This window comes from Octopus bimaculoides, chromosome 2 (assembly GCF_001194135.2).
Source record: "Octopus bimaculoides isolate UCB-OBI-ISO-001 chromosome 2, ASM119413v2, whole genome shotgun sequence".
Classification (NCBI taxonomy): domain Eukaryota; kingdom Metazoa; phylum Mollusca; class Cephalopoda; order Octopoda; family Octopodidae; genus Octopus; species Octopus bimaculoides.
In genome coordinates, this window is record NC_068982.1 from 166,235,120 (window position 1) to 166,260,830 (window position 25,711).

Below are 25,711 nucleotides of genomic sequence, written 5' to 3' on the forward strand. Positions count from 1 at the left end.
ATGTTTTCTTGTGTCCTGTAAGAAATCAATGATATTGTACCCAGATAAATGTTTTATGCTATTTAACAGGAGATACTGCTGTGACCTATCATCCCTCGCGGATCGATAAAATAAGAACCAATAACCTACTGGGTGTTATTCTCTCGTTTAAAACTCGTTCACTTACAAAATTTGATATTGTGTGTCGTCAAAAGAAAGTCAATTTAAAAATGTATGGGTAATATAATTAAATTGAATTCTTCCGTATTTTTTCCTTTTACATTGAAAGAAAATAATAAAGGTTGGGTTGTGGATGGCGAGGGGATAAAAGATATTTCAAAAAATTCAGATGTTTTATGGCTTTGATTAAAGTAGATTTTTCTTTTGAACAAATCCGCTTCTTTTTGTTTTGTTTATGTATTTTTGTTTTCGTTGTTTATAATATCGTATTGAATCCCAAGATAAATATAATACCAGCTAACGAATATACTATTATAAGTTAACCTATTTGAAAAGAATAGTATGAAGCATAGTTCCTGTTTTCTGGAATAGGCAAAGATAAGAGATGCCATGCAAGTGGTCTCAGACAGAAATTATGAGTTGAAAAATGACATCTTTCAATGCTTAAATTTCATTTCTATAAAATACGGCTAAATGATAAGCTGAAGATGTTTGTCCACCTCTCTCTCTCTCTCTCTCTCTCTCTCTCTCTCTTTAAATAATGTAAAATTAATATTTCTTATCATTAATATTACTTACAAAGTATTAGTATTAAATGCCATACAGGACTGAGATCGTATTTCAAATGTAGGTTACTGCTCATTCTTTCTACCGTCTGGTTGTTCAATAAATTCTTTCATCTTACAAATATCTGATTTTTTAAAACTTAGTTATGAGTAGCAAATGTGTTTGTACTATGTTCATATCTTGTTGGCGGAGGATCAAGAGTTAGAATTTTTCCCACTGGCATTAGTGAGGTAATTTAAGAGAAACGCTTTAGGTTGTAATTTCGGTTCACTACGATCTTACCCTTTACTTCATAGCCCTCACCACCTTCTGCAAGTAATATCAATCCTTGTTAAAGCTTGAGTCTCTGTGGTCGTTTGGCCTCTTAAATTATTAGCCAAGTCTTCCTCAAGTTACACATTATCTTACAAAAAAGAAATAGTGACGAGGTAATGTAGCACTAGATATACTATTAGAAAAATTACGGTATGGTCACCACTAGATCATCTTTTTATCATATTTGTCCAAATAGAGACTGTCCTGAAGTAAACAACAACAATGATATTCCGTCAAAGCTGGGTTGTAATCACATCTATTATCGTTATGCACTCTTAAGTCTTTATATTATACAATACCGACTGACCCTACCTGAAGCTATTCCATGCACCAGTTTTTCTTTGCATATCTGCTACGCCTTATCCCCGAGATTTCATACTTTTTTCCCAAATATTAATTGAACATCACCTTTTCTCTCGTTGCAGTCTCTTTTTTTTCTGAAATCATGCCAGCATAGAAATGTTCTTCGTTTCCCTTACGTATTTCGGTGGATGTCTCAGTGGTCATCTGAAATAAGCGGGTGGTCAAAATATTTTGTTATGCTTGTTTCTTGATTGTTTGCATTACACTTTCTAGAGTTAAATCACCGGCAAGATGCAAAAATGTATAAATTGCTTGTTACCTTTCCCCTAAGCAACCTGTATTTTTCCAACGTTGTAATATGATAACCATGTCGAATAATGTCATATGTGATATTCGACCCAAGTTACATAATTCAGATAATGTAGGTAACTACAAATGTGGTTTCTAACAGCCGTAAGGCTATAAAATTGGAGAAATAAGTATGAGTCCATGACTAATTTTCCCTTTCATCCTTATGGTATCGATAAAATAAAATACCAATCTTGGTGGTATTTGAACTCAGAACGTGATGTGTTTAATTCGTCTTTTTTTTATATTCTGACTCCATTGCCCTCACATCAGCATTAAATTTAAAAGCATCATATTTGGATAATCCTTTATACTCTACGCTTCAAACGTTGTCATACTTGAAAATATCAATACTTCAGAGCTGTATTAATCGGTTACCGAATTGCTATAAATTACCTACACACTTAGCAATTGCTGGGGTAATCATTTGATACTGGGTTGTATCTGATCAAAAGTGTTCCAGCACTTTTGTTGTCTTTCTCATGCATTAGGTATCCGGGACTACATTTTTTATTGTCCTGCATTAATAAAACGGTAGAGAGAATTTTGAGGAAGGTTTGTTACTATTTTCACTATTATTCTAGATCAAAGGTTGTCAACGGGGGCCATATGCACCCCCCCCCCACTTCCGGGAGCATTTGGAGCTCGAAGGGGGCGTGTTGGAGCAAAGGGGCTCTCTTGTACCAAAGAGCATTCTTTCGATAGACAGCACGTTGATCTCATAAGCGTCGCATGGTGGAAATAAACGCATTTACCAAACTTTCAATTTATTATTTCAATTCGTACATCTGTACTTCCGACTGCGTACAAACACATACGTAAAATGACGTCCCTTATTTTTTAATCATTTTCTGCTGATATCAAAATAAGTAGTATACCGAAAAATAGAAATATTTTCGTGGGGGTGCCATTTGTGACTCCAAGAGTCAAAAGGGGGCCTTTGGTCAAAATGGGTTGAAAACATTTGTTCTAAGACGGTTCTTTTAACCCGATCACACTCTAACTGTCAGAAAGGAATCATGTAACGTGTAGAGTGGAAGTCTAAATAATTATTCCCTTTACTGTCTCGACGACATATTCTGGTGGTGGCCACAAAAGAAGCAGACGATATCGACTAGCAGAGCACTACAGTCGCTATTACTCCGCACTTAACATTGGTGGTGTGCATTCTAGAATAGTACTGAGGACTGATAATGTTATTGCACCTTTTTTGCTGTGTATATCTTTTGTGTTTGTCTGAGTTGAGTGAGAGAGAGAGATTTTTAGAATGCTGTTTTAGTGGTGTTGTGGATAAATTGATGTTTCGCGGTATTTTTCATACAATAGCAAGAAACGATGGGATTGGAGTTTGCCGCGGCAAAACCTTCCCCACTCATGTCTTTTCCTTTCGTATAGTGTGTTCCTTTGAGTTTATGGGTAAAGCTTTGTGCCATCTGTGATATGTACGTTGTTTTGTGGTAGAGTTTATTGTAATTTGTTGTAGAGATTTAGATTCTCGGTGGAGTTGGCCAAAATCCATGCAAGATATAATGTATCATTCATCTACAATTATTCCTTTCTATTAGCTAAATGAGATGTATGCTCTACGAATGTGCCTTGTTTTTCTATGAAACTTCGTGGCGGTGCTGCATGGAACTCGTATTTTCGTCACCTGTTTATACTGTTGAGTGGCAGTACTTAATATTCTCAGTGGATTTGGTGGCAACTGTCACCAGTTTGTTTTGGTACCAGATTTTAAAATAATTTATGTAGTATTGCAGTAATTGTGAGAAAGATTTGAAATATCATTTGCGTATGAGGCATTGTGTATTTCGAGGTGAGCGTTAGCCGTGTAGTTATAGGTTTAAAAAGGTGGAATCCTTGTAGTACTCTTTTCGAGAAATTAAAAGTTTTCTAAGTGTTGTTTTTATACGTTGGCTTGTCGACCTGACACAGGGTTTACTTGCCGCCTGTTTACTGTTTCTTAAGAAGATATCGAATATTATATGTATGCAATTCCACAGCGGGGAACAGAGTTGTCTTACTTGTGTCAACGGTGCAATAAAATAGTGCGTGTAATCTTCTCCTTGTTAAATTCGTCACCTCGCCTCCATGTTAGGTTTGTGTTTAAGGTCGTTAAATGCAGATTAAGGCATATTAGTGATGTCGATGATGAGATTTTGTCTTTTTAGAATAGAAGGATGATGGGCTGATGATCTTAATTTGGTTAGACGCGAGGGAGCGTAAAAATTCTTATGTTTTTGCCAAGTTTCCAAATTTGGAATATACGGTAGGATTGGTACAAGTGATTGTTGATAATGGTAAGTATAGTAATTCCATCAGACTAAGTATCTGTCACGTTTAGTGAACAAGCAAATCCATGATGTCTTAACTCGGAATTTTAGATTAAATTGTTTGTCTCTTTCGGTCGCCATTGATAGTAAGACTATGGTTCAGTGTTGAACCTGTATTTAAATCGGCCATTTAAAAATATTCTTTAAATATTAGTACACTTTAGAACAGTGATCGGGAGAATAGGAAGACTGGTGGACAAAGTTGCTTAAAATGTAAAGAGATGAATCTTAAATAATTTGTTTTCAAATTCCACTATTTTCAATTTGGCTTCCCATGAAGCACTGCAGTTAGTATAATCGTTTGAAAACCATCTGAAAATAATTTTATTTTATAATTGTAATAAATCAATTTTAATGCATTTAACAAAATCCGAAAATAATTTAAAATGCTGTACTGGTTCAGTAAACATTTCTTATATTAAAGTGTGTGTGCGTGTTCGTACTGGTCCGGTTGGATAGATAAAATATGCGTGTTTAGCATGAATATTTAAGTGAAGAAAATTTGTGGCATTTCTTATTCATTTAATTTCAATATAATTCAATAACGGAGTGTGTATGTGTTGTCCGTGTTTCTATAAATTATGTTGAATTACCATTAACACAAAACTCTAGTGACGTACAATAGGATTGTCTATATAAAATAATATACAACAACACAGCTTTGTTTTGTTTTTTTTCGTTTTATTTATTACAATAATACTCAATTTTGTAGAACTACATACGCTTAGTTGTGAATGTTCCAGACACACAGTCTTTAATTTTGTATAAGTTAGAGGAATACAGATACTAATCATACTCTTTCCAGGTTAATTATTATTTTGAAACGGGAACAGTTAATGAGCTTCATTAAGTGAATGTTCAGTTTGAATACTTAGCACTTAATGTTTGTTGCACAGGCCTTGTGTGAGCACAAGTATAAGTCTGCAACGGACGCTTTTGTGTTTAGTCTAAGACACAAGTGTTCAGAGTTGAGATTACTGTTTTATTCTTTAACCCAGTGATAAACAAGACACTATTAGTCAACTCAATGATAAATATCATTTCCCATTGTGTGTTTTGCAGACCTTTCTAGACTAAAATGGTGCTGTTAATATTTATTTGTATGTCTATGGTTTAAGACGTGGGTAGGAATAATTCAGAGAGTTGGCCGGCGTGTTTAGTGCAGGATTTGGAAAGTTCTCTAATTCTTGAAAAGAAACTTAATTTTTGTTTTTCTGATATAAAATGGCTACGTGAAAGAAGTCTAGTTTATTTCTTTAAGATAGATTGGTTTTCTTGAAACAAATATTGTCTTTTTTCTTTCGATGCAGTTGAATCGTACAATAGAAGTTCTGGTGCAGAATATTTTCGAGATTTCTTGTTTTTGAGAATAGGCATGCTTGGAAGAATGTGATCTCATTATCGTCACAACTTCATTCAGAAAACTCTTCTTCATTGTACATTGCATACACAAGTGTATGGTCCTTACATCAGAGATCATATCAACAGATGTACCTGAGTGTATAACTCTGTGCTTCAGTCAGTCATTGTGTCATTAGAAAAGACGTGTCACCTTGACTTTACTAAATCAAATTCTCAGCTGTTTAAGGTACCTCTGTGTGTCTGTGCGTGTACAAACTATATAAAATACATGGTTAGATAGGACATGAACTAAGTTTAAGGTAGAAGATTTAAAATTTCGAGAAATATATCCGAAACGTATTCCTTTTAGTTCTAAATCGAAACCTGAAACTATCCCAAACCATACGATTATGATGACGCAGTTCAAGAGGGTTACTATTGTGTAGAACTTTATACTGAAAGTGATAGAAAGTTAAAATAATGCGCAATCAACAACACCGTCTGAACTTTACTATTCTTTTCTACGAGGTATATATACAGCTATATTGATTTGGCCTGTGAAACCGAAGTTTAATTTTTATCAGCCAAAGTGCAGCCACTTACTTCATACAACGGAAATCTGATCCTATGATACCTTATGAATTTTCAGTTAACACTGTGAGGTGTGAGAAATCATATTTTTTACATTCTTATCACATTCAATCTAACGATGATCTAACGTCAATGTAACACAATTTACTGAAGGACTTTAATTATCCCGGTCCTGACGAAAGATACGCAAGTTCATATAATATTAATGCCGCTATTCTATTCCCTGCACTCAGTATAGCAATCTCATCCTATTTACCTAATACTAAATCAGGTCAGCCAAACAGAAATGAATAAACGATATATGATGGTTAGAGCATAGTCACGTAGTCGTCTATAAGCGCCTGAGCGATGGCTTCTCCAGTACTCAACTTACCAGAAACAGCAGTTAAATTTCCCCTCAAATCGTACCTTTTTTGTTAACAGAAAAAAAAGTGGGGGAAATAGATTAGGTATCTGTTCCTAGATATACAGAATCTGAATAAAAATAAAAAAGATGGTCAGCGCTGAAACGCCTTTTATCATAGGTCTACATAATCATCAGTGACTCAGGATTAAGGAACAAAAATGTTTCTAATGCCATGGCAGATAAGAAAAAGGAGAAATTAAGATTGGTATTTAATTACAAAGCACAGAGCCACGAATTAATATGTAGTTTCTGAGTTGCAATTATTTGATTAATGTAAATACTTTTAAAGATTGTCGTAGGACTTGGGCTGACTATGGTTTTTGTTGCATTAATGGAATGGAAATGGTGCTCGTTTATGGCAGCGGATTTCTCCGGGAACTAGCATCCTTATTTTGTAAACCAGAGAGCATACATACAATTTTTCCGAGATGTTATTATCAAACTCGACAATTCTTGGATATTATTATGATGATGATTATTAAGGTGGAGAGCTGGCAGAAGCGTTAGTACTCCAGGCAATATACTTAGCGACATTTCGTCTGTCTTTATACTCTGAGTTCAAATTCCTTCGACCACTGGGGTCGATGTAATCGACTTATCCCTGCCCCTGAAATTGCTGGCGTAGTGCCAAAATTTGAAATCGTTATAATTACTATTCTGATTAAGGCGACGTGCTGGCAGAATCGTTAGCACGCTGGGCAAAATGCTTAGCGATGTTTCGTCCGTTTTTACGCTCCAAGTTTAAATTCCGCCAAGGTCGACCTTGCATTTCGTCCTAACGGTATCGATAAAATAAGTATCAGTTGAGCACCGATGTAATTGACCGATCCCCGAACTTGCAGGCCCTGTACCAAAATTTGAGACCAATATAATTCTTCTGAATAGCAAATGCTAGTAAGTGATGGTGGTTTTACGTTCTTAGTGCAAATCTCCCTTATTTGACTTTGACTTGTATTTCTCTGAGGTCACCAAAATAATAACTGACAGTATAGTGTGATTTTAATTCCCGCCAAGTTTCTCTTTGCCTTTCATTCCATAGGATTCGGCAAAATAAATACCAGTTATATACTTGAGTCAACTTTACGACCTCATCAGTAAAACAAAGAACATGATCCCACACTTAAATAAGTGATATTTTCGTCTCGTCTCTCTTGTTGTTCCAGTGTTTTTGTATAAATACCTCAGAAAAATGTCCTTCAGATTTATGATTGCACAAATAAGTATTGCAATTGATATGTCCAATATTCTATTAGTTTCATCCTATATTTTTCTAAAGTTTGCATTATCATTGATTTTTCTTTAAGTAAGATAACGCTATTATTGGCATCAGTAGGTCTTCTAAGCGGATCTGGTGACCATATCAGACGAGTTTTGTAGCTTCTATTAATGGAAAAACCGAGAATATGGTTATCTTCATTTAAACTCTCTTCGTTTCCATCTGTGTATGTGTAATAAATATATATATATATATATATATATATGCGCATACAATTGTAACCATACGTGTTTGAATGTTTAAATGAAGGCGTTGTTTATTTCGTGCGTGTTAATTGAATTATGCTATGTGTTGAGTACGAGACAAAAGAAACAGAGGTTTCAATTATATATTCAAATATATATATATAAATCAATATTTAAGCACATACAATGATTGTGGGTACATTTATACGTAGGTGTATGCTAAACATACACACGTATATATTATGCACAAGACATCGTGAGTCAGAAGAACTGAAATAATGGTTATTAGAAAGCTTATCTGTGAGAGAAATAGAATAATGCGCTTTTGACGTGTGGAAAAGTGGAGTCTCCATGCGGACCGTTTTAAGATTCCATTGCTCCTCAGAGAAGACATTCTCGGTTTCTTTTTTCAATCATCAATATACAGCATTCATTCGATTTATTAGTCATAAATTAAGTTATTGTATTTGATAACTTAATTTCAATGTTTGGGCTTTTGACGGCTCTCACTATATATATATATATATATATATGCACGAACACACACACACACACAGTGTCATATAGTGCTGAAAAGTTCCTGGATTTGGGTAAAAGAAAACACAGAAATACCGGAGGATCAGTTAATTATGGCTTTATTCAATTTATTGCAGCGGTCGTTCAGTTTTTCTAAGCTCTGTAAAAGAATTCGTAAGCTTGGACCTCAACCAGGTCTTTCACGATACCCTTAAGGCCAGGAACTTTTCAGTATTCACTTGTATAATGGTATGCACAACAGAATGTTAATCAAGAGGCTTAAAATAAATTCAGATATTAGAACGCTTAGCTGTGAGACAACTACAAGAATTAAACACATTCTCTGCTTTTGATGTACGGAAACAGAGGGCAAGTGTTGTGACTGATTGTTTCGGGGTTTGTTGACTGCTCTTCTTAATTCCCCTAGAAAACATTTAGATACCTAAGCAGGAGCTTATGTTCGCTATAGTTATAATTTCTGGTCATCATCTTTAGAAATGATCAGTAACCCGATATCGATGTTATTGAAAGGCATGATTCTGTGGTTTCTGTCTTAGAGAATAGTTCTGAGTCACTGAGATGTTTGCCTCTTGTGTATAACACATACGTATAAATGCTATTGAAATGGCGTTTATACGTTAAATATGATACACAAGTGGTTATTTTAATTTAATTCTGTTTCAATTGCGTACACCGAGTTTATTTCATCCCTGCAAGCTTTCCACAAATTCAATGAAAGTATTATTCATTTTCAATATACCGGGGAGGATAAATTTTGTTTAGTCACCGCTAAGGTAATGTTCGTCTTGCTCCGATATTTATTGTTTTTTACACAAAATATCTATGAAGAAATTTTCTCTCAAACAAAATCACTGCATCATACCTTTAAATGGTGTATATATGTTAAGTACGGTACACAGATATTTTAAAGACTGTTATTTATAACCCTTATCATTATTAAAGCGGCGAGCTGGCAAACTGTTAGTGGCATTTTGTCCATCTTTACGTTCTGAGATCAAAGGCCGTCGAGGTCGATTTGCCTTTCATCCTTTCGAGGTGGCTAAAATAAGCACCAATCGAACACTGGGGTCGATGTAATCAACTGTTCCCTACTGCCAAAATTTAAGGTGTTGTGCCTATAGTAGAAAAGATTATTATTGAGGCATATTTCAGTATTTTTAAGGGAATATAATGATCGCTATTATTCTCAAAGAATTCCTGAAATGCGTCTCAATTCTAATAAGGTAAACTCAGGGAATTGCAAGTTGAAAAACAATGTTTAGTTTCAACATTTTTCCAATGCACAAGAGTGGCTGTGTGGTAAGTAGCTTACTTACCAACCACATGGTTCTGGGTTCAGTCCTACTGCGTGGCACCTTGGGCAAGTGTCTTCTACTATAGCTTCGGGACGACCAAAGCCTTGTGAGTGAATTTGGTAGACGGTAACTGAAAGAAGCCCGTCGTATATATATATATATATATATATATGTGTGTGTGTGTGTGTGTGTGTGTTTGCGTGTGTGTGTGTTTATCCCCCAACATCGCTTGACAATCGATGCTGGTGTGTTTACGTCCCCGTAACTTAGCGGTTCGGCAAAAAAGACCGATAGAAATAAGTACTAGGCTTACAAAGAATAAGTCCTGGGGTCGGTTTCTTCGACTAAAGGCGGTGCTCCAGCATGGCCACAGTCAAATGACTGAAACAAGTAAAAGAGTAAAGGAATGCTTATTTTACTCAACGGCTAATCCGGGCTTGATTCCAATTTCTGTTACAGAGATAGGCGGGCAGTTGCACTGTTTACTTTATTTCCAGCAGAGTTATCTTCTTTGTATTGTCTATGCTTGTCATTTTTTATATCCAGGACTACATTACCCAATGTGTTTTTTATACCCCTTATACTTGAATGTGTTAAAAAAAGTACTGATATGATTCAATCAATTATACATTTTTGTCTTGAATAATTTATTCCAATAAAAGTTTCTGGGATTGCGGATTATTATCTTTTTTTTTTTAGTTCTAGGATTTCCTTACTTATAACTATTTCATTTATCACCATTCATGTCTTTTGGATGAGTATAAACGCCACAACTAGTTCACTCTACTCTCTAAATCCGAATCTTATAAGGAATCTTTGTTCTCAGTCTGAGGACATTTCTAAGAAATTAATGTATGTTGGATATTGTTTGAAATCGTATTAAGGGATTCAATACCACTGGATTCGACATATTTTGAAGTCGATAAAATGTGTGCCAGTAATATATTGATATGAAAGCAATCCTATATATTCATTCTTTGCAAAACTGACCTTATTTTTTCACTAAAATTTTACATAAATCCATTATTTTAATATTCATATATTTATATTACTTTCATTACAGGTAACAAGTGCTGAACTGGAAACACGTATATTCCGCAACACATCCCTTTTGTCTATAATTGAACCAGCCACAAAATGTGAATCTTTTCTAAAGCTTCTTTCGGAACTGCGTCAAAGAGCAGAAGACGATAAAACTGTACTTCGAGATTACAAATCTCTCCTACGTATGAATGGTCTACCCTGCAACTCTGTACGGCTTGAAACTGTAGCTGTTGAGTTTCAAAAATTTTCCCATGGCTATTCAACGGCGTTGAAGCTCCTAAGCGAAGTACGATCTGAAAGAGGAGGATCAGACAGTGTAAGTCCTTGGGAAATGTCTTCCGAGGATTCTAATTTAACAGATCAACCAAATTTATGTGGCGCGCAACCTGAAATACAAGCATTTTCTGCTGTAACTTGTGAGTGTTTCTTTTATTCATCTTTTATTGTTTATATTTATGGCTACTTTTACGTGTTACTCTACGAATGTTAACGGACCAAAGCCATTTTCCTCCTTCTAGATTGAGGAATATTAGTGAAGTTAATATTCATTCCGAAACGTTGCGAGTTACTAGTTTGGAGGGAAAATTTTAATGAAAAGGCAGCAGAATGAACTAGTTATTAAGGAGGTTGGAAATTGAAATGCAGTCAGTGTGACTGGATATGAGAAATAGGCTCATCCATGGATAATACGAGTTATTACTTCAGATGATAATTGTAACTGACTGAAACCCACCACAGCAAAAGTTACTAAATAAAATCTGAACGGGATATTATTTCAAATATCTGTATCTGGACGAGACATACTATGGAGAAAAGTATTGCATCAAATTTGAATTGCAGCACTCTCTTTGTAATAATACGTAGGGTTTTATTCTTGCCATAAGTAGCAATTCCTGTGATAATGTAATAAATTCGCAGAGAAACGTATTGCTGACCCTTTTTATTCCTAGCATAAATTATTTTCTATGAATATCTTTCACTTTTGAGAGAAGTGTGACAGTCTACATTCCGTTAAATTCTGAAGCATTGTATCAATGCAAGAAAATGCAATTATCACTAATGTTTCAATTAGCTAAACTTAACTGTTATGTTTGCACATTTATGTTCCTTGTTGTTGACAGTAAATGTAATTGTTTTGTCAATTAAATTTTTGTATCAAGCTGTCTCTTTTCTCCCGCATTTAAACTCGAATAGATAAATAACACGGTGGCGTAAATTGTAACCAAAGGGGATTGTTTCCAAAGTTTCCAAGTGTCATCTACTCAGAATATATAAAGATAGAATACAAAACAATTAATCAGAAGTTCAAATCATGTTTTGATATGATTATCTCTGATTCGCAGATTTTTTTTTTAAATAAAAGCTAAGAAAACATCTTTAGGTTGTATTCACATGATCTGTAAATATTTTGTAAATTATCTTGATATTGAAAATTAATTACATGCTTGGGCTCAGAAATTTTATAATTTAAATTTGTGAATATTTATTGCCTGGAGCTTCTTGCAACTTTACGAACAAATATTTTATGTAAATGTGATTCAAAACATTTTCCGAATATATGAATATATTCTTCTGCATTATGCACCACACCATGCCTATAAAAGAAAAGGTTCTGTTTGACTTGTTTTTGTTTCTTTCTTTTTTTTTCTTCTTGAAATTGTGTTGTTGGTTTCAACTGTACAACAGTTGTGCTTGATAAAACACCTTCATAAATTTCTAAGTGAAACTGCCTTTAGCTTATCTTTTAACGCAAATTCTGAAGTCATAAAGGAGAGAGGAATACCAGCATATATGCTCATGTTGTTGTTATTTAATAATTCATATGAACAAATGACAATGGGAATTCAACTATTCGAATACCATTTCCTACCATTGAGAAAACACATTTCAATCGTCCAATGAAGTTTGTTCTTTCAATAAATAATTTGAATATCAGTGCTAGAAGAAAAAGATGTGATGATATAATGCGTACTCTCAGCTGAAAACTATGATATTGGAGACTTTCCGTTATAAGTGGCTTTCGGCAAAAACAACACTTATTTGTCCAAATGTAAACACAATTTTACTAGAAAAATATATCAAAACAGAAAAAGTTTAGTTTCAGAGAGAAATATATCCCATGTTAAAATATATATCTGACTGAAGAATGAAAAGAAAATCAAAACGTGATTCAGACTCGAGAACATCTAGAAAAGTTTGTTGAATGAATTATTATGTTTTGCTTTTGCCTTTAGCTAAGCTCACCTTTATATTTTAATTAACGTAACGCTATACAGTATACATGAATCGAAACTAGGTTGACTTCATACTATAGTAATTATCTATGTATGTCTCTTGGGTTGTGCCATTTCCTCTTCATGTTAAATCTAATAGAATATTTAACTTGCTTCACGAGAACTTATCATCATCATTGCTCTAGCCTAAGTGACCAGATCAGAGTTCTTTCTTTAAGTTTCATATATATAATAAAATGTTATTGTATTTATTGATACGCTAATTCAAAACTAATAAACACCACAACTTTTGCATTTTTACTCCTGTTTGATAAGGGAAACTTATCCCACACTTTTCACTTTTTCGTGACCTGTCTGCCTTTTCTCGCGCTCTTCGCGAAGAAGTTGCCTTCTCCCGCGCTCTTCGCGAGGAACCTGCCTTTTCCCCGCGCTCTTTAGAGAAGTGTCCATACTTTCCCCTACGTTACGTCTTTTAAGCGTGCTTTTCTTGAGAGGATGTTATGTACCGGCTTACTTCACACTATACTGATTGTAAATATTTTAGCTAATTTAGCGTTGTTGTCAATCACAGTTGTAACCTGCTATGTCGGTAGTTTGTGTAAACGCATGTACGCGTACTGCATGCAAGAATGTAGATACTTGTTTCTTTGTATGTATGTATGTATGTATGTATGTATGTATGTGTGGGATTGCTGGTAGACAGTAAATCTACTTTACATAATTTAGTTATACAGATTAAAGCAATTATAAATACAAAATCATATCGAAAGAAAGTAGTTTCCTAAGCTACAATTTTTGTTCACCACCATCATCATCATCATCATTATTATTTTAATTTCCATAGTTTCATTCATTAGTCAATAAATTTACAATTTTTCTTTAACACTTTCAAAATTATTCAATTTTCATATGAAATTGGTGTTCCAAAATATCGTTACTTACTTAGTTCCTCCATCTACAACATACATTTTAGACCATCTTTTCTTTCCTTTATTAATTTTTGATTTTTGTTTATCAGAAGAAATTAAAGTATATACATACTAAAAACAAAAAAAAATTAAATCCTGTTCGCGTTTTTGAAGCAAAGCGAATTACAGAAAGTCTAAATTAAATTTTAACTCACGCATGCACGCACACACACGTGTGTGCGTGCATATATATATATATATATATATATATATAAAACTTTGTGTGCGAGAGAAACGCTGTTTTTGGTAGTTGTTTCTGTATTTTTCTTTCATAACGTTACTACTTATATGAGTTAGTGTGTATTTTACTTCCTTAAGTATATTTATTAGAGCCACGTCGACGGCTTTGTTACTTGTACACGACACTTTACTGTACGGAGAGTCTCTATGGCTTTAATTCTGAATTTTGTAGTTCAATGCCCACCTTCGCCGAAGTCGTTCTATAAATACCTCCTCATGAGATGAAAATATGTATTAGATTATTTTAATCTAACAGAAGTTAATTTTGCACAATAGATCATCAGTATTTTCTTACATCATCCCATTCTTCAGTTTTGGGAAGTTATTTTTCTATTTGATGGGTCTTTAGTAAGAGGTATTATCAATAACTTATGCATGCCCTCCAAGAGTAGTAAGATTTACACCATTAATGCTTTCCTTAAACCTTTATCTATCATACCAGCTCGAAATATGAGCAGAGAAGGAATTCTAAAGGGCAGACATTCTGGGAAGGAAGGAATAGACATAGGAAACATGGGTAATGAAAGAAGGGACAGTCGAGCAAGCCTGGAATAGAGATAGCAAAAGTCCACACAGACCCGAAGGACAGAGGTCATTATAACAGAGATAGAAAAGATATAAATGGGGACAGTGAATCTGTGAGTCAGACTCGAATGTCGGAGAGTAACTTTATGCCAGTCAATCAAGTGACTTTTTTCTGGATTCCGTTTCGGATGTTTGTGTGCAGCAACAGCACCGACCCAGTTGCGAGATCAATACTGCATTGTGGCCTTCTCCTGTTCGTAGCTGGAATATTTTCTGGCTCTAAAAAGAAGGGCCATTCCTTGCGTCTAGCTTTCGTCAGATAAGCAATTTTGAGGACTCTGTTCATGTTTAAAAGGGGGAGTGACTTTTTTCTTGCTGTTGAGACAAAATTGTTGGCGGATGCTTTTCACATCTCTGTTCATAGTGTGTAAGATCTAGGTTGGGTATGCATAATGTATGACCGGGAAATGTAAGTCTCATCTACATAATAGTGGGTTTTGTCAGATGTTGCATCATATAAGTCATTGATGTATAAAAGGGAGTGGAGGACAACACTGAAGCCTGGGTGGGGGCATACTGGAGTTGATAGAATGAAGGGCAGAAAAAACTGACAACACATACAAGAGTATTATCTGATAAACTATTGATCCAAGAGGTGAGAGACGGGTTTCATTTTCGGTATTTTCATAAACTAGTTTCTCTTAATCTAATGTATGGAAACTACTGAAGACGACGAAATGCAAAAACAACTTAAAATAATTAGTGAAAATGTCTAAAATATAAACATTGAACTAGGTTATGTTTTGTAAAAAAAATTGCAGCCCGTTTTAAACACCAATGTACCCCATAGCGCCCCTTGCAATCCCCTCAACGCTGGCAAGATGACACTTTCTAGGTTAACCACTGATCTACGTGAAAATTCGCCCTGCTGGAAATAAAAAAACCAAATTCCCTCAAATCATGATTTACTGCCTTTAAACAAGAAATATACATTGTTTAATGTAGTCCGCGATACTTCCAGAAAGAGAGAATGATCAAAGCTGGAATGCTTTTGATCTTGTTTATTCAATCCTGGCTGACCTGGCAATAAGCAACGCTTCTTCACTACTACACTATATTGCATCACACGAAAACACAATATCCTGAGTTAGTGATGCTTCGATATTTTTTTCTCTTCTATAAAATATACAGTACATCAGGAATGATCTGACTTTGATTTTACCATTAAAGAAAACCATATATCAAAATTCGACTGCTACAAAAGAGACCAGTTACCAACTCTTGCAGAAATATCGGAATAAGTTACAGTTTTGTAATAGTGACTAATATCGACTTGAAGTCACATCCATGTGACTACATTACTAAACGACTTTTCACTATTCTGTGTCACACTATAACGTGTCGCTGAACTATACAACACTACACGGGACCAGGAACCTCATTCTAATTCGAGCCACATTTTTGTTCGACTAGCTCGAAATACCAGCTAATTCGCCTTTAAATCATATCAGTACTACTTCGTCTATAAAGTAACTTATTGCAATTTAATATTTCAAATCAAATTCCATGTAACTCTCAGAACTAGGAAATATTGTGACGTATGTTTTCCTATTTCTACTAGTATGACCGATATCTTCCTGAACTTGCTAGCTATTTTAAAGGGTCATACTCTCCAACTTAAAATATATCATTACGAATAAAGAATGTAACTTCATTTTTAGCCGTACTAAATACATTGCCCCTGATGTTTCTCTTCTAGAACTCTGTGTGTGTGTGTGTGTGTGTGTGTGTGTGTGTGTGTCTGTTTGTGTGTGTGTCTCTCTCTCTCCAAATATAAATGTACAACTATTCATGCTATTTTAGCATCGTTTAGTCATTGCGCCTTCTCGCATCTCCATTGAAACATTCCCTCTACCCTTATTCATCCACTTAACAAAAAAAAATTACTTCCTATTGCTGCAATAAAAACTGAGTTTGAATGGAATAGCCTTCATTAAGAAAAATATGAAAGCACATTTGCAAATTATATTAAATTAGGAATTTCACCTAATAATTTACATATTAGATTAAGATTTTGCCAAACGCTTTGGTCGATTTTGATCGATGCTGTATTTATTATTAATTCGATTGATAATGGAATATGCATATCATGTGTATTGATGCATTAAGAAAATTATTCTAAATATTCTGATTATTATCGTTGTTTCCGATGTAAAAGGAAAAAAATATTGCCCATAGTCCATGGACAGCACTCGTGAATCAAAGGTAGAGAAGAGTGTTTATGAGATTGCAGCGGTTAATGGGAAGGTTGAGAAATTGAAGGTTAATGTATTGAAAGAATGCGTAGAAGAGAAATATATTCTATGGACTGGCAGCGCTATAAATGAAGGATTGTGCGTAATTCTTGGTGCTTAGTTTAACAAGAGAGGTGGAGTACGAATTGTAGGAATTAGTAAGGCGAATGCAATGTGGAGTTTAAGGGAAATATTGTTGTTCAAACGTAATCATCAAATAATGACGTAAATCATCACGTTAGAAACGAATCCCATGACTGATTTAACCATAGGGACACTAATGAATCTTTATCTTCAAAGACTTCATATAGAGCAAGTCTTCATCTCCTACCTATACCCACGGATACAAAGATGACATTCGGGGAAACATGTCAAATTAACAGCGCTGTAGCAGTGACTTGATTCTGCTTTGCGGTGAATATTCACAACTAGGTGCATTAAGACTAGTGTTTCAAAGAAACATCAAATGAAATGTCAACAGGATTCGAACCGTCAACATTTCGGTGGGATGAACTGCGAGTACTATAATAGCTCGGCTTGTCGTGCTTTCACAAATATTTTTAACGTTTATATTAAAATGTGGAATAGTTTCTAGTTTTGGTTTGTCCGAGATCAGCTCTCTTGCAGCAATCCTTTGATCAAAGGTGCTCAAGCCGTGACCATCCCATTTTTCACTCGGATCAGACCCACCCACTCCCTGCAGACACTAAGCCTATCCATTCCCATCCGACACAAAAACAAGAGGCAAACACATACAAAGACACTCAAAACCCCTCCCCCAAGTCAAAACAGATAAGGAAAAAGTGTAGGATATATATGTCGCTTAGCGACGAACTGTTAAGGGATACGGCGGAATGCGATATAAAGTGTATTGGAACTGCGGGGGTTGATAACGTGGAGGAACATCACTTGTGTGTAATACCAGATAAGAAGTAAAAGGAAAAAATGTGGTTGGATTTTGTTTTTGGGAGGTGGACTGCGGCTGGAGCTCATTCCCAGGCTTTACAACTTACGGTAGGTGCTTGGAGGAATCGGGTATTGATGTGCTGGAAGGTTCAGGATTTAAAAGATAGAAAATGGGGCTACTCGTAAGTTGGGCGAGTGGTTCCATTTCCATTTTACCATATTCATGTCTTCATACATTCATTTCTATTTTTTATATATGTTTTATGTCCCACATGTTTTGTATTGTCACTTCTATGTTAGCCCGCATGGGTAATAAAAAAGACACGAATAAAGAAATAAGAAACTGCACGGGGATTGTTGTATGTGTGCGTGTGTATGAAATTTGTATGTAACGTGTGTGCGTGAATGTAATATGTGTGCAGCTGACCTCTGAACAATGTGTGATTTTGTCCATAGGACAAAATTAAATCTATTGCGTTTTCACCAAATTGCTGGGGTTTTTTTTGTTTTCCTTTTTGTTATCGAAATGTTCTAGCCATATTCTTCTGTGTGGATAATGTGTGTACCGATTTGCATCGGCGAAATGCACAACCCTCGATGAAAAAATATCTATTAAAAAGTCATATTTGTGGTATTCGTTCCGCCTTGGGTTGCATAGCAAATCCCTTGTCAATCTTGCCATCATAAATGCAATGAACTAGTGATTGACCCATTAGAGTCATTTAACCATCGGCAACATTATTCATCTAATACTATACATAATCTAATAAATCGTGGCTCATGATTTCAAATTTGCGGCTAGTGTTTTGGTATATTTCTAGACACATAATTTTACATTACTCATGTTCACTTAGTAAAAGTTGTTTAGTCCCAGAGCAGTTATCATATAGCAAGATATGAGGGAAAGCATTCGACCCCGTTTTTTTTTGTTTTTTTTTTTCAATGTATTTATGATTACATTATCCAATAGTCACCTTTTTAAACATATTTGTGTATTCATAGTGTATTTTTAGTAAATTAGCTTTTCATAGTTCTTACTGTTCATTTCGTTTTATTTATATAGCAAGTGGTTTGGAATTTATGACGTTCAAGCATTCGACATAATATCTTGATTTGTGACCAACATCAAATACGATATGAGCAGAAAATGTTCAAATGTATTTTGTCTTTGTAAACTCAAAATGCTGACGAAGAATAGTCACAATATATGCAATATGATATTCGCTTCTGTTCGATTAGAAGTTTATAATGTAAAAATGTAACCTGGACAAAAATGTTTTAAACATAGATCTTGAAGAGAAATGCTTTAGAAGAACTAGTTAACATATGTAACGTGTAATAGATTTCATGTTTGATGAGAACAAATAAATAATGGTGAGACAGAAAAAAAAAAGATGAGAAACTGACGTGCATTCGTTTGCCTGTCAAGTGAAGTCTGTCCATTGGTGCTAATCACTACTATTTATACCTTTCTACATGCAGGGTCAAAAGCCCCTAACCTTAGATTTGTTGAAAACCAGTCAACGAAGTGTTAAAAACAAGACCGGTCGATTTTGAACCTAAAGTTTGGGTGGCTTGTGATTGGCCAACATCAGAGATCCCTATGGTGAACCAGACTTCACAACTAAATGATGACTCAATCCAATGACGTCATCACAATCGAATGTGCAGCAAGTTGCTGCATCGTGGAAGAAACAAATTCTAAATATACAGCAGTTTGCTACACATTTATGGTTGCATTATCTATTATTGTTCTCTTGTAGACATAATTATGTAATTGGTGTACACATTCCCTTAGTAAGCTGTGTTTACTTTGTGTGTATGTTATATGAGCGCATGTGATTGTATCTGCTCATTCCAGAAAAGTGGAGAAGCAGTGGAACGTTTTACAAGTCCTCGCTGTAGCACTAACTGATTGGATATGGAAGATGACCGTCCGGACTCTTTTCGAGCATAATGTTTTTAAGATTGTTATCCAATGGAGTCAGTCCGCTTTTTAAAACGGTAGACCATGAAGTGATGGGATTTGGAAGCTATTTCTAACTGGATGAATGCCCACATCAATGCTCTGAAAAGTGTTCCACATTATCGTAAAATCATCAAAAGAGAGTTCGTTGAAAATTTCAGTGTATTGATTGCCGTAACGAGTGAAATAATCAAACGTTTAAGATATTTGTCCTTCTTCAGAGACAGAATGCTAGGAAGTGTGATGTCTGAAAGGCGAAATTGTGAATGAAAGCGAGAATGAGATGGACTTACGTAGAGAGAGTGGGGGCAAAAGCCATTGGCCGATAATCTGAGTAATGTGAGAGCTGTGCAACAGAAATGAAAGTGAAGTGTTATGTACCGATAGTCTTATATCCTTTCAGTGTGACAGCAACTCCACAACTTCTCGTTCTGTGTTAAGCTCTTCATACAGAAACATCCACCATCAGTTGGATATTTTCGACTCCAGGAGCTTCTCACCAACTCTACTGAACCAACCACTTTCTCTTTATATTAATTTCTCTTAGCTTGACATTAGGAGAAATCTGTCCTTTTTCTAGGGACGCTAATCAAGTAAATGAGGTTGAAATGGTTTCAGTAGTGTATCTAGACCCGGCTGTGGGAGAGGGTGTTGGTTGGCCGTTTACATTATGCAATCAACAGTCAAAAATATATTACCCGTTGTTCTACTTTCGTGTGACAACTTCGTATAAATTAATCGATCAATTGCATTCTGTTTTCAGCATGGCGAATAGATTTGAAAGACTGAATATTTGAAGCATTATTATTTCTAAATCTCTCAACGAGAGTAACAGTACTTATGTTGGCAAATAATCTTTACTGAATATTTGCTTTATTGAAAAGTAGAATGGAACAGATTAAATCATTATTTATATTAAATTATCATACAAAAGTGGACTGGTATTATATTGTTAGCTAGTGACCGCATAATGTAAGATGCCAGCAAACATCCTACGTTCAGGTCTGCATTACGGACTAAATTAATTTTAATTTGACTAGTTTAGCTATCATAAATTGACGTTGCTGCAGCTGCTTACAATTTTGTGGAGCCTACGTACAGCTTGGTGGACCGAGCCACTTATTAATAAGTGTCTTTGCCATGGGTACATCAGATTTCTGATCACAAAACGAACTGCCAATATCTCAGTTTATAGCCCAACAACATATCGATACACTCATCGACTCTACCTCCCACGATTCTCTCTCCCTCTCTCTCTCTCTCTTTTTTTTTTCTCATATTAAATGCATGATTGGAAATACTTTTAACCAAATTCGTATGAAATCATTCGTGCTTTCTAGCAATTTGTCGGGTCAATAAAGAGAATAGGTATATTAATGTTTCGTCAGATACCTCATCAGAGTGAGAGGATTTGATTGTATTATGGTGGAATATTATTTACGTTTGAATAATCATTGAGAGAACAGAGTTCACTATTTGAACCCAGTGGTGTTGTCAGCGTGTTGGATGAAAAGGCACTTGAGAGGGGCATATCGTGTGTATCATCTCTTTCTTGGTGACTGATGATAATAGTGAGAAATTATAATTGGATATTGGGGTGAGAGCACACAAAGGCCTATGACGTGGTTATGTGTATATATCAAAGCAGGTGGTGTGAATTTGGGTATATTGTGTGTGTGTGTGTGTATACATAAATATATACGCTAGAGTGTAATTGAATAATAGATATACACACATCAACATTTATAATTGTACCATACATATATGGTGTGTGTTTGTAAAACCCCAAGTTGATTCTGGTCGAGAAGATCCGTGGTTATTGTTACTTTCAGCACAAGTTTCGAATTCTCTTAGTTTACTGTACAAGCGAAAGATGGAAGAGGAGGAATCTTTTGACGTTGAATGCCATTTTTTAAAAACTATTGGGTGGAATGCAGAGATTTGCCTGCAGTTTCTAGTAGGTCAAGCAGTCACAAAGGCTACTCTTGTTGGCTCGCAGAAAATGTATTTTGTTTATTTAGGTTTTATTGATGTTAATTTGAAAGGTTTTGATAGGCTAGAAGCCTCTTACAAAATTTTCATACAGTCAAATAAGTTTAACTCGGACTAATTAGGAACATTTAGTATACTCTATTTATCTTTCTAGCCTGTTTCTTTATCACAAAATATGAACCATTAGTTAAAAGGCTTTCTATCCAATAATGTTTCTTAACCATTTGCCTGTCCTGTGAATCACATGTGATACATAGGACATATTTTCCTGGCGTCCATGCATCATGTAAGATACACATTCCCAATTTTTTTCCTGAGATTTAGGAAGGTTTTATGTTACTTTGAACGTATGAAACAAGAGCCAACTAAAAGCTTTTAAAAAATGCATTGACGTTTAGGACAAACTTATGAAAATTGTTTGGATACGCAATGAATCAATCAGACATGGCGTAAATGAAGAGGTCTGTCCTAAATAGAACTCTGCATGTGCATAGATTCATGAGAAAAAAAAATAGCGTTTAATGTCTGCTACTGCTCCTTTTGAATTTAAGAAAATTTTTTAAATATAACGATAGAGGAGTCGTTATTTCCTATGCTGAAGGGTAAAGTTAATTAAATGTCTGTGATAAAGAACAGTTCTTCTAACGGGTATGTTGTAATTACATTAAGCATGAATCTTTAAAATAACCAAACTGGTAGAGTAGTAGCAGTTCTCTAATTTGAAATGTGTTCAACATTTACAAAATTACTACTACCCCTGGTGTGGTTGTTAGTGTTATAAACAGTCTTATGGAAAAGAGATTGATCAATTAGTGAAGCGTGACTGCCTCGAGATATTGCAATGTATATATGTGTTTGTATTATGCTGTAGTGTAAATAGGAATGCTGTAGTATAGTTAGTAAACTCCTGACGAAATAAGTTAGCGATTTAAGTTTCGTTTTTAGTTGTAGTTACTTTATTTCCTTCTGCTTAATATTTTTGGAAAAGACATAAACACGATAAATTCAATTCCTGAATTTCATTTTGTTAATTTACCCACAAATGTTTACCTCTCACTAAAGGTCAAACTCTTAAGTGCATTTATCCAAAAATAAATATATGTTTTTATACGTCAGTGTTAATAGTAGTATGAACAGTATAGGCATAATAATGCTGCAGTGTAGTTTAGTATGTTGTAGTGTAGTAATATTACATAATGCAGTGATATATAACATAGCCTCTGGAGTCGTTCCAATCTCGTCACTCTTTATATCAACCTAAGTTTATAACTCAAAGCCACAACTTTTTCCATCAACATTTCCATATTAACTGCTTAACTTGATCGTTTCGTGGGTTTTAGAGTTTGTGTAGCACCGCGTGGAGATGAAAACAGCATCAGCACACTGCTACTACTGCAACTCTTCACAGAACATCATTACTTTGTATCGTTTCAGCTATTTAATAATATATTTCAGTACAATACATCTTCTAAACAATAACAAAAGGAAGACAAGATATTTAGAAGTTTTCTTTGGCTTGTTGTATATTTGTTTAGTTTTTCGCTTTTGTTGAGTTTCTGTTTGTCTATTATGCTTTTGTTACTGAAAATTACTTAATTTCCTCATGTTTCACGTTAGTAAGATTGATAACCATTTAAACAATTTCTTTGATTAAAAAGAAAAGCCTCAAGTCTTTTTGTAAAGGTGTTTTTTTTTTTTCTCGTTCACTTGTTTTAGTGTTGTTTTCTCGGTGGCCGCTAACAGCATCGTGATCTTTTAAGTTACAATGTAGACTCAAAAATATCAATTTTAAAAGTATTCCAGAGAACGCATGCAAGAACTTTCACACTATTTCTCTTTTTTTTTTTTTCCATATACTTTCTTTTCACTTCTGCCCCTCCTCCGACTGAAGCAGAAACGCTCTCTTTTGCCTTTCGAATACAACTTTCTGATTTCTAAAGAATAGAGACTATTAGATTCTTATTAATTTCCGACTTTACTTTTTTCTATACTCTGTTTTTTCTCCCAATCAAAAATCTTTGTTTTCTACAAAATAAATTCAAGAAAAGCGTTTCATCCAGCTCCAAGTAACTCAAATAAAATATAGTTTTGGTGGTAATGTAGTGAAGTGTTTCAAATACGCTTCGTTGAGTATTTGGACAATTTAGTTAATCCTACTTGCTTCAGTATACTTAGCTATTGAGGACAGATAGCAGATCTGATCATGTGACCCAGAAATATTTACTCAACATAACTAAACCAGAATAGTTAAATACTAACTCTAGTTCAAACCCTACCAAAGTCAACTTCCCGTTTCAACCTCCCGGTCTTGATGAAATAAGATACCAGTCAAATACTTCGCTCAAATTAACTTCCTTTCTACTAAAGGCACAAGGCCTGAAATTTTGGGGATGAGCTAGTCGATTACGTCGACCTCAATATCTAACTGGTACTGATTTCATCTACTCCGAAAGGATGAAAGTCGACCACGGTAGAATTTGAGGGCTCGATTTAATACAACTGTGAAATGGCACCAGCTGTAATATTTTCTCTCAGAAAAACTTCTCAGGGATTTTTGTGTTAAAAATACATCGAACTTCGAGCAAATCAGTTCGAAACTATCTCGAACGATCCACCGGCATTCTGAGCAAAGCTGTGTATTCTTAACACAAAAGTCTCTTTAAAAGTTTCTCTGACCCAAAATTTAAACCGCTGGTGTCATTCCACCGTTTGTATACACGTTGTTATACAGAACGGTATTTTAACCTACAACTGTTTCATGTACGTGTATTGATTTAATACATTTCTAATACATTTAGCGATAAATGGAATTATAATAGACCAAGACTTTCGTAAATCTCCTAGAGGGTTTCATGTAACATACATTCACGCTTACTTCATGAACATTTACCAAAAGTAATAGCGAAGGAGATTACAAAAGGAAGCTACATTACACATTTCCAGTGTTTAATGCAGAAAGAGCTGATTTCATATTCTTTTACTGGTTTCGTTTATCAGACTACAGCAACACTTGGGCACTGCCTTGAAGAGTTTTAGTCGAGCAAATTGACCCCTATAAGGTTATTCTTTTTGGGTTTTTCTTTATTTTTAATCTGACATAAACAAACTAGCAACGGATGTCAAGCGGTTGGTGAGTGACACATTCACACACACATACACACGTCCACATCCCCGTATACACATACATACACATATATATGCACACACACACATATATATACACGCACACACGTATATACACATGCACACACGCGCATAGGCACACATCCGCATAGGCACACATACGCATACGCACACACAGGCATACGCACGTATATACACAAACACGTACATACATACATACATACATACATGCATGCATGCATACACATGCATACATACACGCATTTATACATACACACACATACATACATACATACATGCACACATACATGCACACATATATACACACACACACATACATACACACATACATACATACATGCGACAGGCTTTCACGCAGTTTCAGTAGAAGACACTTGCCCAAGGTGCCGTGCAGTGGAACTAAACACGAACACACGTGGTCATAACGCGAGTTTCTTAACCACACGCAGCTGATCATGACAATATAACTTAAATATATCCAGTGTGCAGAGGCGCAATGGCCCAGTGGTTAGGGCAGCGGACACGCGGTCATAGGATCGTGGTTTCGATTCCCAGACCTGGCGTTGTGAGTGTTTATTGAGCGAAAACACCTAAAGCTCCACGAGGCTCCGGCAGGGGATGGTGGCGAACCCTGCTGTACTCTCTCACCACAACTTTCTCTTACTTCCTGTTTCTGTTGTGCCTGTAGTTCAAAGGGCCAGCCTTGTCACACTGTGTCACGCTGAATATCTCCGAGCACTAC

The 25,711-nt window shown here is 35.2% G+C and overlaps 1 protein-coding gene across 2 annotated transcripts in view; it reads left to right on the top strand.

Moving 5' to 3' along the window:
* LOC106875612 (uncharacterized) overlaps nucleotides 1-11,560 on the top strand; it is a 226,450-nt gene extending 214,890 nt beyond the window's left edge. For both annotated transcript variants that reach the window (XM_052965701.1, XM_014923832.2), the window contains one exon: nucleotides 10,720-11,560. In XM_052965701.1, coding sequence (XP_052821661.1) covers nucleotides 10,720-11,190 — 471 coding nt within the window. In that variant the 3' untranslated portion in view covers nucleotides 11,191-11,560. The remainder of the gene's footprint in view (nucleotides 1-10,719) is intronic.
* The last annotated feature ends 14,151 nt before the right edge of the window (nucleotides 11,561-25,711 follow it).